General features: G+C 49.0%; 2 protein-coding genes across 2 annotated transcripts in view; one reads left to right on the top strand and one right to left on the bottom strand.

Moving 5' to 3' along the window:
• ano3 (anoctamin 3) overlaps nucleotides 1-16053 on the top strand; it is a 401336-nt gene that overhangs the window by 261015 nt on the left and 124268 nt on the right. The gene's annotated exons all lie outside the window — the stretch shown is intronic.
• LOC147107086 (uncharacterized) overlaps nucleotides 1-16053 on the bottom strand; it is a 35909-nt gene that overhangs the window by 13719 nt on the left and 6137 nt on the right. The window contains exon 2 of the mRNA XM_086008129.1: nucleotides 9915-10728. Within this exon, the coding sequence (XP_085864255.1) occupies nucleotides 9915-10689 (775 nt within the window). The 5' untranslated portion in view covers nucleotides 10690-10728. The remainder of the gene's footprint in view (nucleotides 1-9914; nucleotides 10729-16053) is intronic.

The following is a 16053-nucleotide window of genomic DNA, read 5'->3' as shown; positions in this document are numbered from 1 at the left end:
GGCTACCCTGAAGGTAAAGCCGCCTTCGCTATTCGCGAACCTTACCCCTAACTGCCGGCCAATAGCGACCAAAAGCAGGAGGTACAGCTGGGAGGACAGGCGGTTTATCGCGACCGAGGTAGACAGGCTCCTGAAAGAGCGCATTATTGAACGCAGCAACAGCCAGTGGCGCGCCCAAGTGGTAGTGGTAAGGGGTAGCGAGAAGAAACGGATGGTGATCGACTATAGCCAAACGATCAACAGGTACACCCAACTAGACGCCGACCCGCTACCCCGCATATCAGAAATGGTGAACCAAATCGCCCAATACCGGGTGTTCTCCACCATCGACCTCAAGTCAGCGTACCACCAGCTCCCTATCAGACCAGAGGACCGCCCGTACACCGCCTTCGAGGCGAACGGACGCCTCTACCAATTTCTCAGAGTCCCCTTTGGGGTGACGAATGGGGTCTCGGTCTTCCAGAGGGAGGGAGATGGACCGCATGGTCGATGACCACCACTTGCAGGCAACCTTCCCCTGCCTCGACAACGTCACCATCTGCGGTCACAACCAGCAGGATCACGACTCGAACCTCGAGAGGTTCCTGAAAACCGCACAAAAACTCAACCTCACCTACAGCGAGGACAAGTGCGTTTACAACACCACGCGCCTCTGCATACTAGGCAGCGTGGTGGAGAATGGGGAAATCGGACCAGACCCCGACCGATTGCGCCCCCTACGGGAGCTGCCCCTGCCCAACACTCCCAAAGCCCTGAAAAGGTGCCTGGGGTTATTTTCTTATTATTCCCAATGGGTCCCCAACTACTCCGACAAAGCCCGCCCCCTCTTGAAAGCATCCTCTTTTCCGCTCCCTGCTGAGGCCCACGCCGCCTTCAAAAGCATTAAGCGGGATATTGAGCGGGCCACGCTACAGGTAGTGGATGAGAACACTCCCTTTCAAGTGGAAAGTGATGCGTCTGACTTTGCCTTGGCGGCCACCCTCAACCAGGTGGGGCGGCCCGTAGCTTTCTTCTCGCAGACCCTCCAAGGGCCCGAGATCAGACACTCCTCCGTGGAAAAGGAGGCCCAAGCCATCGTGGAGGCAGTGCGCCACTGGCGGCACTACCTAGCCGGCAAACGCTTCACCCTACTTACCGACCAGCGGTCAGTAGCGTTTATGTTCAATAATAAACAGAGGGGGAAGATTAAAAATGATAAGATTCTTAGGTGGCGGATCAAGCTCTCCACCTTCGATTATGACATCATTTACCGGCCAGGGGCCCTTAACGAATCCCCCGACGCCCTCTCACGAGGGATGTGTGCCAGCGCCACCGGGGATCGGCTACAGACCCTCCACAACGACCTCTGCCACCCAGGGGTCACGCTGCTGTTCCACTTCATAAAGTCCCGCAACTTACCCTACTCGATTGAGGAAGTTCGGTCTCTGACCAGGAACTGCCGCACTTGCGCTGAGTGCAAGCCTCGGTTCTACCGCCCAGATAGAGCCCACTTAATCAAAGCTACACGGCCCTTTGAGCGGCTCAGCTTAGATTTCAAGGGCCCCCTCCCGTCCGTCGACCGCAATGTTTACTTCCTGAACATTGTGGACGAATACTCCCGTTTCCCATTCGCCCTCTCCTGCCCAGACATGACCAGCGCCACGGTCATTAAATGCCTCAACAGCCTGTTCAGTATGCCGAGCTATATCCATACGGATAGGGGGGCGTCCTTCATGAGTGAAGAGCTACGCCAGTACATGCTGTCCAGGGGGATCGCCACAAGCCGTACCACCAGCTACAACCCCCGGGGTAACGGTCAAGTGGAGCGAGAGAACGGGACAGTATGGAAAGCAGTCACTCTAGCTCTAAGGACCAAGGGCCTCCCTATCTCCCGCTGGCAGGAAGTCCTCCCAGATGTGCTCCATTCGATACGGTCGCTATTGTGTACTGCCACTAATGCCACACCTCATGAGCGAATGTTTGTCTTTCCCCGGAAATCCACCTCAGGCGTATCCATGCCGTCATGGCTCTCCACCCCGGGTCCGGTATTCGTGCGAAGGCATGTGAGGGACCACAAAACGGACCCTCTCGTGGAGTCAGTGTACCTACTCCACGCCAACCCCCAATACGCGTATGTCCGGCACGCCGACGGAAGGGAGGACACCGTGTCCATAAAAGACGTCGCCCCAGCCGGTAACGACAACAACCATGACAACAGCAGCAACAACGATCACAGCAACTCTTACCCACCCACTACTCTTTCATCACCCCCGGAAGAACATCGACCAACGGCACCCCCACCAACTACCCCTTGAACAACCCTGGCGGCACCCCCGGCAGAGACCCAGGAGGCCACCGGGGACACCCAGCCGACACCCGCGGCACCACAACAGCCACGTCGGTCGCAGAGGACTATCAAACCCCCGAACAGACTAAATCTATAGAAGGGGTGAATGTGATGAAATATTCCATTCATCACTCATTGGTATTCTCTGCCTGTGACTGTGGTTGGTTTCAGTTTCATTTCCCTTACCTCAGTTCCGTTTCCTCACCATTGTATTGTACTGTGTGTAGGGCTCCGCCCATACCTGGCCCCTATGTAAGCTGGCCCAGCCTGCATCACATCCAGTACGGCAGACCTCTGGATGGAAGATACCTCTCCTCTGTGTGTTACCTTCTAAGTCAATAAAAGCCTTGTTTTGTTTCGCTAACATCGAGTCTCAGATTTATTGAGGCACATCACTCTATTGGCTTGCTGACTATCAGCTGCAGGTCCAACATTAAAGAGGATATTTGATCAGTCATCATTTGCAGGTGGCAGGACTTTGTTGTCTCAGGTCTGGGGGAACTTTTAGAAGGCATAACCACAGCTGTGGAAGTTTGGAGGCTCACACACTTCTCCAGTGTGACCTCCTGCGAGACCCCTCTCGCCACCCTCACTCAGCGCTTCCTCAACTGAGGCACCTACCAGAAGCATGGGAGGCCTTTTTTTCCTTCCCCTCTTGGCATTAGAGGACCTCCAGCCCCATTCACAAAATGACACACGCCACAACTGCAGAAGTTGCCATCAGAATTTTTATGAAAAACACACAACTGATAGCATTTCCACACAATACACAGCATTTCACCCAAGTGACTACCCTTGTGACTATTTGTGCTTCATTTTCCTCTTGCGTGTGCTCCTATGTAGTGGTTCCCCTGTGGCTTCAGCAGATGTGGAGGCCCCTTGCTCACTTTCCTGCTGCTCCTGTCTCAACACCTTTGGTGGGCGTCCTCTGGGATGGCGAGCCTGTGAGGGCTCGCCAGCAGTCTGCTGCTCCTGCGGCTGTACAGGGGTTGAGACCTCTATTTCCATTGGGTGTGCACTCCGGCGGGGCCCTAACCGAGGGTTCTGCAGTGGCATGGAAGTGTGAGCGCTTGGAGAGGAGCCCCCACTTCCTTGAAGTCTGCCACCAACCTCCCTCTCATGGGTCAGGTCCTCCTCAGTGCCTGCAAGTGGCTTGAGAGCAGCTTGCTGCACATCAGGGGGGCCATGGGGACCCGTATCTGCAGTGGCAGCCCTACTCAGAAGGACTTCCATGAAGGTCTGGTTTCTCTGTTCAATAGATGCCTATCGCTCCTCAAGAGATGTCATTCTATTCTGAACACTCACCATGTTTTCCATACCCTGGTGACTAACCTCCTCCATGGCCGTAGCCCTCCTCTCCTCTACCGTAGCCAGCCTTACCATGGAGGCAGCAATCATTTTCACGTAGGTAGCCATCCTTTCCATGTTGTTGCGTTCATGCACCAATGACTCCACAAAGGCTCTGCACATGTTCGCTATGGACTCCTCCATTCGCTCCACACTCGCAGCGACCCTAGAGACAAAACCTGCCAGAGACTCCTGCATCTGTGCCTGGAGTTCCATCACCTCTGGTCTTACGGATGGACCCAGAGGCACAGGGTCGACATGCAGCTGAGCCGAGCTGGCAGAGTCCTGCGCCCTCCGACGAGGACTCTCCACTGCTGTCCCTGTCTCCACAATCTGCTGATTCTCACTTGTGAGCTGTGATACACCAGGTGACAACTCTACTCTATGTCCCGAAGGTCCCACCGAGGTTTGAGTGTCTGCGCTGGTGCTGGGTGCGCTTATTTCTGATGACGCTGCGCCCTCAGAGGTTGCAGATTCCTCTGAGGATTCCGGTGGGGACGGGTGCTCTCGATGGTCCTGTGGTGGAGTCAAGGAGAAAGTTAGAGATGTGATGCCAAGGTTACATGCACATTGCATTTTGCAGATGATCATAAGTCCATATGATGTAGCTTCAGAATCATTATCAGCGACTCATGCAATGCCAATGAGAGAGATGGAAAACTATTCTGTCACCAGCTTGCGGGGATGCTCCTGCCTGTCCTTCCCCAACGTCCACATCTCGGTCAGCCCCGGCAATCTCCAGGACGCCTTCCCCCAGGGGGTGAGCTGGACTAATGAGGGCGGCCCTCCTCCTGTCCTGGCTCGCTCTCTCCTGTTGTGAGCTCTCTTTTCCTGCAATGAGGGAGACAAGTGGAGGTTGAGTGAGAATGAAGGAGTGAGTGCAGAGATTGCATAGCATAGATACTTAGAAGGAGACAAAGATGGAGTGAGGTTGCAAGACCAAGGGCCCTCCCTGTGTGTTGTCTGTTGTGTTCAAAGCATCAGAGTGAGAGGGAGTGTGAGGGCTGCATGGTGGCATAGTTCTGTGAATGTGAGCATAGAGAGAGAGGGAATGGGTAAGGGTGCATGGATGTGAGTGTCAAGTGGGATGTGCAGGAAGAGATTGCTAAAGCTGAGTGCTGGTGAGGAAAGGCAATGGGAATCAGATTGAGGGTGATGGAAACATCATACAGTACTTACTTTTCCAGTACGAAGAAGGTCATGGAATCTTTTCCTGCACTGCAACCACGTTCTTTGTGTTAGCCCCAAGGAGTTGACTTGACCTGCCACCTCTAGCCACACAGCCTTGGTCTGGCTGGGAGGCCTCTTCCTTCCTGAAGAAGGGAAGAGGACCTCCCTGTGGGCCCTAGTACCATCCAATAATGACTGTAGTGAAGCCTCATCAAATTTGGGTGCAGCTCTGGCCCTCCCGTTGGCCGTTCCTCCTGCAGGCTCCTGTGCCATCTTAATGTTGAAGGTTGGAAGCCTGCAGAGGAAACAAGGCTTGCTGTGGACCTTAAAAGCAGCAGCAATGATGACGTCATATTCTGCGACTTTCTGACTGGAAATACTCAATTGCCAAGGCTTCCCACACGCTGGAAATCAATTGGCCAATTGTGTTAAATTTGCATCAATCTCACAGACCCATTTACAATCGTGTCGGAATCACTAAATTCGGGGAAGCCGCCAATTCCTCGCACCTGAACTAAAATCGACCCCTTAAAATCAGAAATGCCTCTCAAAATGGGATTATAGAGGCACTTAACTGGTTGTTAAGGACCTTAAGGGCCTATCCTGCCTCTTGGAGGCAGGATGGAGACGGGGTCAGAAAACTCGCATGTGGGAAAATTGCTCGGAGGCGGGATGGGGCCCGCCCACCAGTTTTTGCGATTTTAACCCCTCACACGCCTCCAATCCCTCCTCCTCGGGCCTGGCAAAATCGAGCCCATTGTGTCTGTGCCAGCTGAAAAAGAGCTCTCCAGCCTAATCCCACTTTCCAGCTCTTGGTCCGTAGTCCTGCAGGTTACGGCACTTCAAGTGCATATCCAAGTACTTTTTAACTGCGATAAGGGTTTCTGCCTCTACCACCCTTTCAGGCAGTGAGTTCCAGACCCCCAGCATCCTCTGGTGGAAAAAGTCCTCCTCAACTCCTCTCTAATCCTTCCACCAATTACTTTAAATCTCTGCCCCCTGGTTATTGACCTCTCTGCTAAGTGAAATAGGTACTTCCTATCCACTCTATCTAGGCCCCTCATAATTTTATACGTGAGTACGTGATTAAGTGAAGCTCCTTTCCTAAGTTATAAATGCCTCATAATATTATCCTGCTTCATTTATCTGTCTCTGTAATTTGGAGATGGAATAGCCATTGTGTCTGGAGAGAAGGCAGTTAAGGGGGGCCTCACTGAAGTATGTAAAGTATTAAACAGCATGGAAAAGGTGAACCCAGAATATTACTTTTAAGCGAGTGAGGCACAAGGCCATAAATTTAAATTAGTGAAACATGAATTTAAATTTTAGGAATAAAATGCTCATTGAAAGGGTGTAATTTTCATCTTTTGCATGGGGGTGGGGCTATGTTAATGAGCTAAGTGGGGTTTCAGTGGACATAACTTAGGAGCGGAACAATGATCAAGGAGATTCACGCGTAGCGATACTTTGGTGATACTTCGGCTGCCCGTGTACTAACTCGCACCAAGTCCCGTTCGCCCATCACCCCCGTGCTCGCTGACCTACGTTGGCTCCTGGTTAAGCAGCGCTTCGATTTCAAAATTCTCATCCTTGTTTCCAAATCCCTCCATGGTCTCGCGCCCCCTTCCTATCTCTGTAATCTCCTTCAGCCCCACAACCCCCCGAGATATCTGCACTCGTCTAATTCTGCCCTCTTGAGCATCTCTGATTATAATCGCTCAACCTTTGGTGGCAATGCCTTCTGTTGCCGAGGCCCTAAGCTCTGGAATTCCCTGCTTAATCCTGTACATCTCTCTCTACCTCTCTTTCCTCCTTTAAGACGCTCCTTAAAACCTGCCTCTTTGACCAAGCTTTTGGTCACCTGCCCTAATTTCTCCTTATGTGGCTCGGTGTCAAATTTTTTGTCTTATAATACACCTGTGCAGCGCCTTGGGACATTTTACTATGTTAAGGGCGCTATATAAATAGAAGTTGTTGTTGTTGAAAAACTGTTTAAAACAGTTATGCACAGTTTTCCTCATTAAAGACATGTCACAATTCCGCTCTTACGCTATATAGTTACGCTGAAACTTTGCAGGAAATTCTGGGCCATTATTTTTAATTTAGGATTATTAGTGTGAGGCCAGATGAGATCCCCACCACAAGATTAAGGTTTATGATTGTGATGCTTTATTTGTTCCTGGCACTGGTTCAGATTGAAGATGGAGTGTTCATCTGGTGAAGCGGACAGCTTCCGGATCTTCAGTAAAGGAAAAAGGAAAAACTGCAAATGCTGGAAATACCCAGCACATAAGTCAGCACCTGTTAAGAGGTCAGCACCTGTTAAGAGGGAGAAGACATTTTTTTGTGCACTAAGGGAATCAAGGGATACTGGAATCGGGCGGGAAAGTGGAGTTGAGGTAAAAGATCAGCCATGACCTTATTGAATGGCAGAGCAGGCTCGAGGGGCCGTATGGCCTACTCCTGCCCCTATTTCTTATGTTCTTATGTGCTTACGGGTTACGATGTTTGGGGTGCGTGCCTTACATCGGGTGTCTTCAGTTCTGATGCAAAGACACACACCCAAAATGTCATTACCTGTCTTTTCTCTTTGCAAATGCTAACTGACCCACTGTGTACTTCCAGCATTTTCTGTTCCGTACTTCAAAATAATCTTGTTCAATTTTTTTTTTAAACTCTTATCATAGCAGGTTTTATCGTTCATCCCATGGGTAGCACATGCTTTTAATTTTATTCTGAGATTAGCACACTGGCAGATGTCTCCATACTAAATTTGGTGCTATGTGTTTGTTGACAATATCTGTTGAAAGGTACTATAGTCTGTTATAAATAAAATGAACTCCTCCTTAGTCCTGTTATGGCTGAAACAGAATTTTACTTTTTACTATAAAAACTTTTTTATTTCAGGGAGCCAAGTTTAACAAATATACATTTTAATTTATATTTATTATAAACGGGAAGATTTAATAGGCGTGTTCAAAAATAATGAGAGGTTTTGATAGAGCAGAGAGGGAGATACTGTATCCATTGGCATGGTAACCAGAGGACACAGATTTAAGGCCATTGGCACAAAAGCCAAAAGAGGGGAGATGAGGAGAATTTATTTTACTCAGCGAGTTGCTATGATCTGGAATGCATTGCCTGAAAAGGTAGTGGAAGCAGATTCAGTAATAACTTTCTAAAGGGAATTGGTTCTCTACTTAAAAAGGAAAAGTTTTCAGGGCTAAGGGGAAAGAGCAGGGGAGTGGGACTAATTGGCAGCTCTTTTAGAGAATTGGCACAGGCACGATGGACCGAATGGCCTTCTTCAGTGCTGCATCATTCTCTGAGTATTGGGGGAAATTTTCCCAGCCCTAGGGAGGTGGGACTGCCGGGAAAATGGCGGAAACTGGGAGCGTGTACCGACCCCGCTCCCAACCCGCCTCCGTGCCATCTTCCCGGGAGGCAGATCCCCAACTCACACAGGGACCCGTCTCCTCGAGGCAGGAAGGGGATTAGAGCCAATTAACTGCCTGTTAACTGGTAGTTAACAGGCAGCTTTGAGGCTTTTCCCCATTTTACGCCTGCAATTGTGGGCTTCCCGACGGCTGCGAACCTCGCCAGGGTGAGCGAGGCGAGCAGTGGGTCTGCGGGGTGCGAGGGGTCGAAATGTTAGCTGTAGAGGTGAATGATGGGTGCAAGTAAGAATGAGAGGTGAAAGTGTTGGAAAAAGTTTCCTTGCCTTTGCTTCTTTCTGCAGGCTTCAACCTTTGAGGATCCGGAGGTGCCTCATCTCAACAGCAGAAATGACAGAATAGCTGCTGCATTCTCAGATGCAGCAGCCATCTGCTATCTGCTGAGGAGAGAGGTCTTGGTGTGCCTTCTGTGCAAAGGCTCACCTTAGAACAGAGATTGTCAGTGTTTGACAGCTTAAACGCTGACAGCTCATCTGTCAAAAAAGTTTCGACTGATGAAGCGTCATACGCTGACAGCATCTGTCACCGGCTTTCCCTTAATTGGCCGGTAAGCCCACAGGGCGGGCTTAACAAGGCCAATCAAGGGAAAATAGCGTGGGTTGGTCAGACGTCACTGGGGGCGGGACTAAAACCCGGAAACCAGAAGTCCCGCCTCCAGCACGTCTCCATTGAGAAAATCCAGCCCAATATGTTAACAAGAAAACGGCCAAATATTTAACAATTAACAGTCACGGTATAATCATTCTTTTTGAAAAGTATAAAAATCGTGCCTTGATCAACACTGGTTTTTACATTGATGTTGCAGTAATATAACATGGTATTTAGGGGCGAACATACTGACTGCACAGTTGTGCACGCTTGTCAGCTGGTTTAACATGCTTCAGGATCACAGGTTTTGTTCAGTGGTAGGAATGGAAACTTGTAAAATCTACCCTTTGTGGCGGCACCACCGGTTGTCCCTCACATTGAGATATACATAATTCCCTTTAACTTACCTTACTGTATGTATAACTTACCTGTTTGTGCCGTTGCCCCTTTAACCTACCTGTTTGGGCCGTTGCCCCTTTAAGATGTGCCCTAGCGCGCTGACGTCATGTCACGTACCACGTGACGTACGTGCGGCGGCCGCCGGCCCGACTCGGCCTTCCAGGATGGCCGTCGGCACAGCCCGGCCTCGCGACTTCGGCCGCATCGGCCAGCCGACGGGAGCGACGCGATCTTCCACTCCCGTGGCAAGCACCGGCTCAGCCTGGCCTCCAGCTCCCGCTCCCGCACTCGCGACTTCGGCCTCAATGGCCAGCGACGCAACGACGCGCATCACGTGACGCCCTAAGCACGGGAAACGCAAACAACGCGATGACGTCACAACACAAATACAATGACGTCATCACGCTCTCCACAGGACTGCGAACTCAGTCCTCGTGGCGTCCCCGCTGGGGAAAGACCTACACCGCGGTGCTCCTACAGTCAGCCATCTTACCTGCTACCTTACCTGTTGTATTTAACCTGTTCCTGTAAATAAACAACTTATTTATAGTTCCTCGAAGTCGAACTCGATTATTTAGTGGCGATGCATACGAATCGCTACACCTTAATATTTATTTTTGAAGTCTTACCTTTCCCATTGTCAGTCGATGCTTCAGCAGTTTTGTTAATAGTCGTACTAATGTCGGAATTAATGGTGGTTATTACAACAGTTGGACTTCCGGTAGTACTGCTGTAAGAAGTGTTAGTAGGTGAGGGTAATGTTGCTGAAGTTGTGTTTGTACCGTTACCAGGAGCAGCTGTTGAAGTGTTGCTGAATGTTGTTGGTATAAAAGTTGTGGCAGTTGTGTTTCCTAGAGTAGTATTTTCTGTGGTAGCTGTATCATTATTAGCCTGGACTGTGGTGGCTGCAGTAGTCATGTTAGGATTTGCTGTCCCATTCACCTGGCTGGTTGTTTGAACTGAAGTAGTCATTGATTCAGTACTGGCACTGACCGTGCTAATGTGACTTGCTGTTGTAGACACTGTCTCATTAAGGTCACTTGTGCTTTCTCCTGGTGCAGGTGAGTCATTAGTGGTTGTCAAGGAAACGCTTGTACTAGGTGTTTCAGAAGTAGATAAATTACGAATGTAGGAATTAGTTTTTGAAGAGCTGCTGCTGGTTAGTCCTGCAGAAGTCATTAGTGCAGTACTTGTAGCTGATGTAAAGTTAGATGAGGATTCCTTTGAAGATGTTGCCACACCAGTTGAAGCTGAAGTTGACATGGTGACAGTGGATGACACTGATGTAGTTTCAGTAGTTACAGTAGAGCTGGATGGCATCAAAGTTGAATTTCCTGAACTTCCAACATCCCATAGATGGCATGTTAGGCATGTGACCATTAAAACTGTTAGAAATGATGCCATTGTATTTGTTGTGTCAGTAAATGTCTTCAAATTGGAATCCTGGAAAAGATCATCTCATTAAGCACAGCTGAGAGCAGACCGTAATAGTTTATTTGGAGCTTTAACACATATTTTGCTACAGATGCAATTTGCTATGTCAAAACATAGCAAGTTACTTTTTAAATGCCGAAAACAATTTAGAATTGGATATATATTTAATAGAATTAAAAGCCCATTGCGTATTAGTATTGAACAAGTTGTTGATTTGTTGATATATGTGGGTGGGTTTAACGTCCTCCGCCCATTGGACACAGGGCAGTGGCGGAGGTAAATTTGAGGTGGCCAACTTAGTGCCCAGGTCCCGCTCCAACGCCATATTTCCCAGGGCCATCCATAGGGCAGCCTAGCCAACCACCTGAATCAAGCGGGAGCTGCAGGAATCCATGCAATTGGGGTCCTATGACTTATGTAGGGCCCCCGAGCCAATTTTAACAGCTTACTTGGCATAGTACGCACCGTGGAGACTTTGCTTCAAAAAACCTGGTGCATATGACGAAGAGGCCTGGAAAGGTAAGTGCTCAAATTATTTTTGTGGGGCCAGGGAGGAACAGGATCACAGAAACCCCACAGTGCAGATAGAGGCCATTTCGGCCCATCGAGCCTGCACCAACACATATCCCACCCTATCCCCGTAACCCCACGTATTTAATCCCCCTAACACTAAGGGTCAATTTATCATAGCCAATCAACCTAACCCGCACATCTTTGGACTGTGGGAGGAAACCGGAGCACCCGGAGGAAACCCACGCAAACACGGGGAGAATGTGCAAACTCCACACAGACAGTCACCCGAGGCCGGATTCGAACCCGGGTCCCTGGCGCTGTGAGGCAACAGTGCTAACCACTATGCCACCGTGCTGCTCCTCCAGGCTCCACAAGAATGATTTCAAAACTGGGACTGATAGATTTTTGTTAAGCAAGGGTATCAAGGATTACGGAACCAAGGCGGGTAGATGGAGTTAAGATACAGATCAGCCATGATCTAATTGAGTGGCGGAACAGGCTCGAGGGGGCTGAATGGCCTATTCCTGTTCCTATGGTCCAATGTGGGTCGCTCCCACCCCGGACTCCTGCTCCACTCCCAGTTTAACTTTCTGCCTGCTGGGTTGGTCTCCAGGTCGCCCGATATTGTGCCATCCCAGCGCTGGCGAGCTGCAGTGGAAGGCGCAGGGTGTGCAACTCACCGGATGTATGTTAATGGTGTATGGCCCTCAAAATGGACCAGACTGCCCGCCGTGGGTATTGGGCAGCTGACCCATACGATAGTTAAAATCCCAACTGTGGTATCAGGAATTACTGTACAGTAATCAGTCTAAATATTAAGACTTGTATAACCTGCAGGAAAAAGTATAATGTTTTGATCAGTGGTATGATGTATGTTGGTCTCAGAAATTTGATTTTATTGTAGTCAGTTATGTTTTCCTGCCCTCCCATTTTGCCCACCTCCTGTCTGAGCATCCATTTTCCTTACTATATGATTTCTCCTCTATCTTCTCTCCCTTCCCGCACTGCTGCCAATAAACATATCTTGCCCTTGGCCTCCTTCTCTTTGCCGTTTTCAGCTACCCCATAAGGACATCACCTGGAAGCATTCTTAGTGACAAAATGGCATGTAGGCAGTAAGTAATTTTTTTTTTATTCGTTTATGGGATGTGGGCTTCGCTGGCAAGGCCAGCATTTATTGCCCATCCCTAATTGCCCTTGAGAAGGTGGTGGTGAGCCGCCTTCTTGACCACTGCAGTCCGTGTGGTGAAGGTACTCCGACAGTGTTGTTAGGGAGGGAGTTCCGGGATTTTGACCCAGTGGCAATGAAGGATCGCCTTTATTTCAGACTTCTATTTTATTGTTATAATGTAGGGGTGACAACAGATAGAGTCCGAGTTAGCCATGGCTCTCTAAACTGCGCACAATCATAAGCCAGATTTTGTAAATGTGTTTTATTTTATTTTTTTCATTTACCACATAGTTTTCTTTTGACTTTATCATAATTTTCTTCCTTTGCTTTTCTTTCCTTTATGTGAGGAAGCCATTCAAGCTTTGTAATTTTACGCCGTGGGGTTGATCCATCGGAGGGAAATATTGGAGTGAACAAGATTTTCATCTGGCGAAACACAGTCAAATAAAAAAAAGGGAAAAATTGAAGTAAAAAAACAGAAAACTCTGGGAACACGCAACAGGTCAGTGAGCATCTGTAAAGAGAAAAGACAAGTTACAATGTTTTGGGCGTGCACCGTTCATCGCTGTGAGGTGCACACCCAAAACATCATGACCGGTTTTGCTCTCTTTACAGATACTGACTGACCTGCCGTCTATTCCCAGCATTTTCTGTTTTTATTCCAGATCTTCAGAACAGTTTTGTTCAGTGTGCGTTCTTTTAAAAAGAAAATCTTACCATTGTAAGTCAATGGCCTAGAAATTGGGTTTTGGCGCAGCGACGGCTTTAGCGCCGGAAGTTAGTGCCGGAGCTAAGTCGCGCTGGGCGGGCCAAAAATTCACTAGTTCTGCGCCGAAACGGCTGCCGGCGCTGCTGAAAGCTGTTTGCACCTGAAAACTGGCGCTACGCGCTAAATTGCGGCGCTATTCCGGCGCTGCGGCGCCCGCTGCGGTGCGGCAGGTTCGGGAAGTGCAGGCCTCCTCCTTCCCTTAAGGAGGAGCTGCCTGCACCCGGCCGCGGCCCGCGAAAATCATTGTAAAAATGAGCCCGGCACCTCGGACAAGTGCCGGGCTTGCATCTGTCCCGGGGGGGGGGGGGGGGGGGGGGGGGGGGGAGAAGTCCGGGGAGGGAGCTGCGGCCAGGCGGCCGGCGGGAAAGCGGCCGGCCGCCGCGGGGCCTTTAATGCGCCGGCGCAAAGTCCAGTAAGGCACCTCTGCCAGAACGTTGCTTGCGGCTGCCACGGGCGAGGCGGCCGCAAGTCAATTTCGGAGTTCGGGCGGGTTACCATGGCAACCGGGACGCTGCGCACACCGATGACGTCATCGGTGCCGGCGCAGCGCTAACGGCCTAACGCCGATTTAGGGACCCACTCAATTTCCAAACTGGCCATAACTCCGGCGCTAGGCCCTCTAGCGCCTCAAAAGTGGCGCTAAGCCTACCGAATTTCTAGGCCTTAGTGTTTATCCCATGGACGAAAATCTACTTTTAATTTTATCTGGGGTGAGCACACTGGTAGATGTCTCCTCACTAAGTTTGGTGCTGCAAAGACTCTTATTTACCATCAAATACAAAATGCGTTGGAAGATACTATAGTCTGTTCTGAATAAAATAAACCCTTTCCTCATCCTATTACAGCTGAAATGTCAGAATTTTAAACACATTTTTTCAAATTATAAAACTTTTTATTTTAAAATTCTATACATCTCCCAACAGTGTATCTGTCTTTGAATTATGTGTTGCAATTTGAGAAAAATGATGTCCCGTCATATTGGTGTAGGCAGCTTTGACGGCGTTTCGGACGGCCGCCTAAAACAGGCATTAGGCCCCGTCCATATGTTAATTCAGGACCTAACACCTGCTGAAGGACCCTTCTTTAAAATTAATTTACAATGAGCGGAGCAGGTGCCGGCCTGCCCCGCTCAGAATTAATCAGTGGCCCCCTGCGGTCACTAATGAAACGTAAGTATTTTTTTACGTATAACTTTTAAAAAAAGAACCTTCTTTTGGAGTCAGGAGGAGATGGAGCGCTCCCCCGACTCCACAGTCATCGCGATCCCAACCCATCCCCTCCTACTCTTGTTTCCCCATGCCAAACCCCCCCTCCCTGGACTCATCTTCAGGCCCCCGCTGGCGAGGCAAGCGGCTCGACATTCGCAATACGCCAGGCGCTGGCAGCTCGCGCATAAAATCGTAAAGAGGCCTGAGGCCCATTTTGGTCCAGTCTCGGGCCTGTCGGTCGAGATGGCCACTCCCTGCGCAGCACCAAGTCTGGATTCTAACAAAGGGCTCAGATGGATTTCTACCCCATGAGGTTGGAATTGGAATAACACTGGGGCAGAAGGAGAATTTCAAGTAATGTCAACCAAAAGATATGTTGGATCCACGTTAGCACGTATAACAGTCTACTTGAGCCACAGCTTCCAGCATAAAGGGAAGAGTTGCATGGCTCTGTATGAAACAGCAGTGCTATTGACCTTACCTCATATATTGAATTACTGGACCAGGTTGGCAGACACCAGAGTATCTGATTTGGCCGTTTCATTAGATTGTATCTGCCCTTTGTGTTTATTTTGTTTTGTGCTTCGTACCTACATCAATTCTACCTGAAGTATATTGTAAAATTGATTGAACAAATCAGCAGCAAATATCAAATTAAGCTCAGTTCTACGTTGTTTAATAGGAACCTTGTTACCTTGTTGGAATTCTGTTGCAACAGCAGAAAAGAAATCCTTTCCTAGCCTTCCCCATTATCTCTGAATTACACAGACCATGAGGTTCCAAGTTCAATCACCTGATCTGAGCTGGGGCCATGATAGCAATGCTCAATTGATCTCAGTGCTCTTGTGGTGGGAAGAGTAAATTGGCAGCGGTTCCTGCTCCTCTTTGCTATGGGTGAATCCTGCTAGGGTTGCATGCCTGTGGACCAAGATGAAGACCGGATCGGACTCAAATGCAGAAATAATAATCGCCTGGTTAAAGTGGTGCAGGACAACTCCAGCCCATCGAACTGTATCCCAGTGGGGAAGTTGACAAGAATGCAGGAGGGAGTAGGGATTTTTTTTACCCTGCACTAAATTATAAAATATTACAAAACAGAAACCGGCTGGTTGATCCCATTAAGTTTTTTTCCCTACATGAATCCTGCTCACTGCCATATTCTTTAATATGCCTCTTTTTTTTTTGAAGCAACTGTTTAGTTCCCTTTTTAAAGAATGAACTGCACTTCCACAATGGATTGTGGTGGCAAATTCCACATTCTAACCACCCACTGTGTAAATATTTTTTAAATCGAACTGTTAATTGTTCCTGCAATTATCTTAAATTGTTCCCTCACATTATAATGTCACCAATTAGTGCAAACAATCTATCAAATAATGACTGCCTTATAAGTGGTGCGTCGCCCATTTTTAATTAAGATGGGACATTAGGAGGCTGCCACATTAGAACAAAGGCACATTTTCTTCCTTAGCTCGCTCGTACAGTCAAGACTGCTCTACCAATGAAAATTAACGTCCTCATTTTGTTTCAACATAGAGTCATCGAATCATAACGGCACAGAAGGAGGCCATTTGGCCCATCGAGTCCGTGCCGGCCGAATGGCCTCCTTCTGGCATAACTAGTGATAATGTGCAGAATCTTGCAGCAGGATATGTAACTTCTGATGTTTTGGT

This window comes from Somniosus microcephalus, chromosome 15, assembly GCF_052327205.1.
Source record: "Somniosus microcephalus isolate GS21.2 chromosome 15, FLI_Smic_1.0, whole genome shotgun sequence".
NCBI lineage: Eukaryota > Metazoa > Chordata > Chondrichthyes > Squaliformes > Somniosidae > Somniosus > Somniosus microcephalus.
Note: the sequence above shows the minus strand (reverse complement) of the source record. Positions and strands in the feature narration are given on the sequence as shown.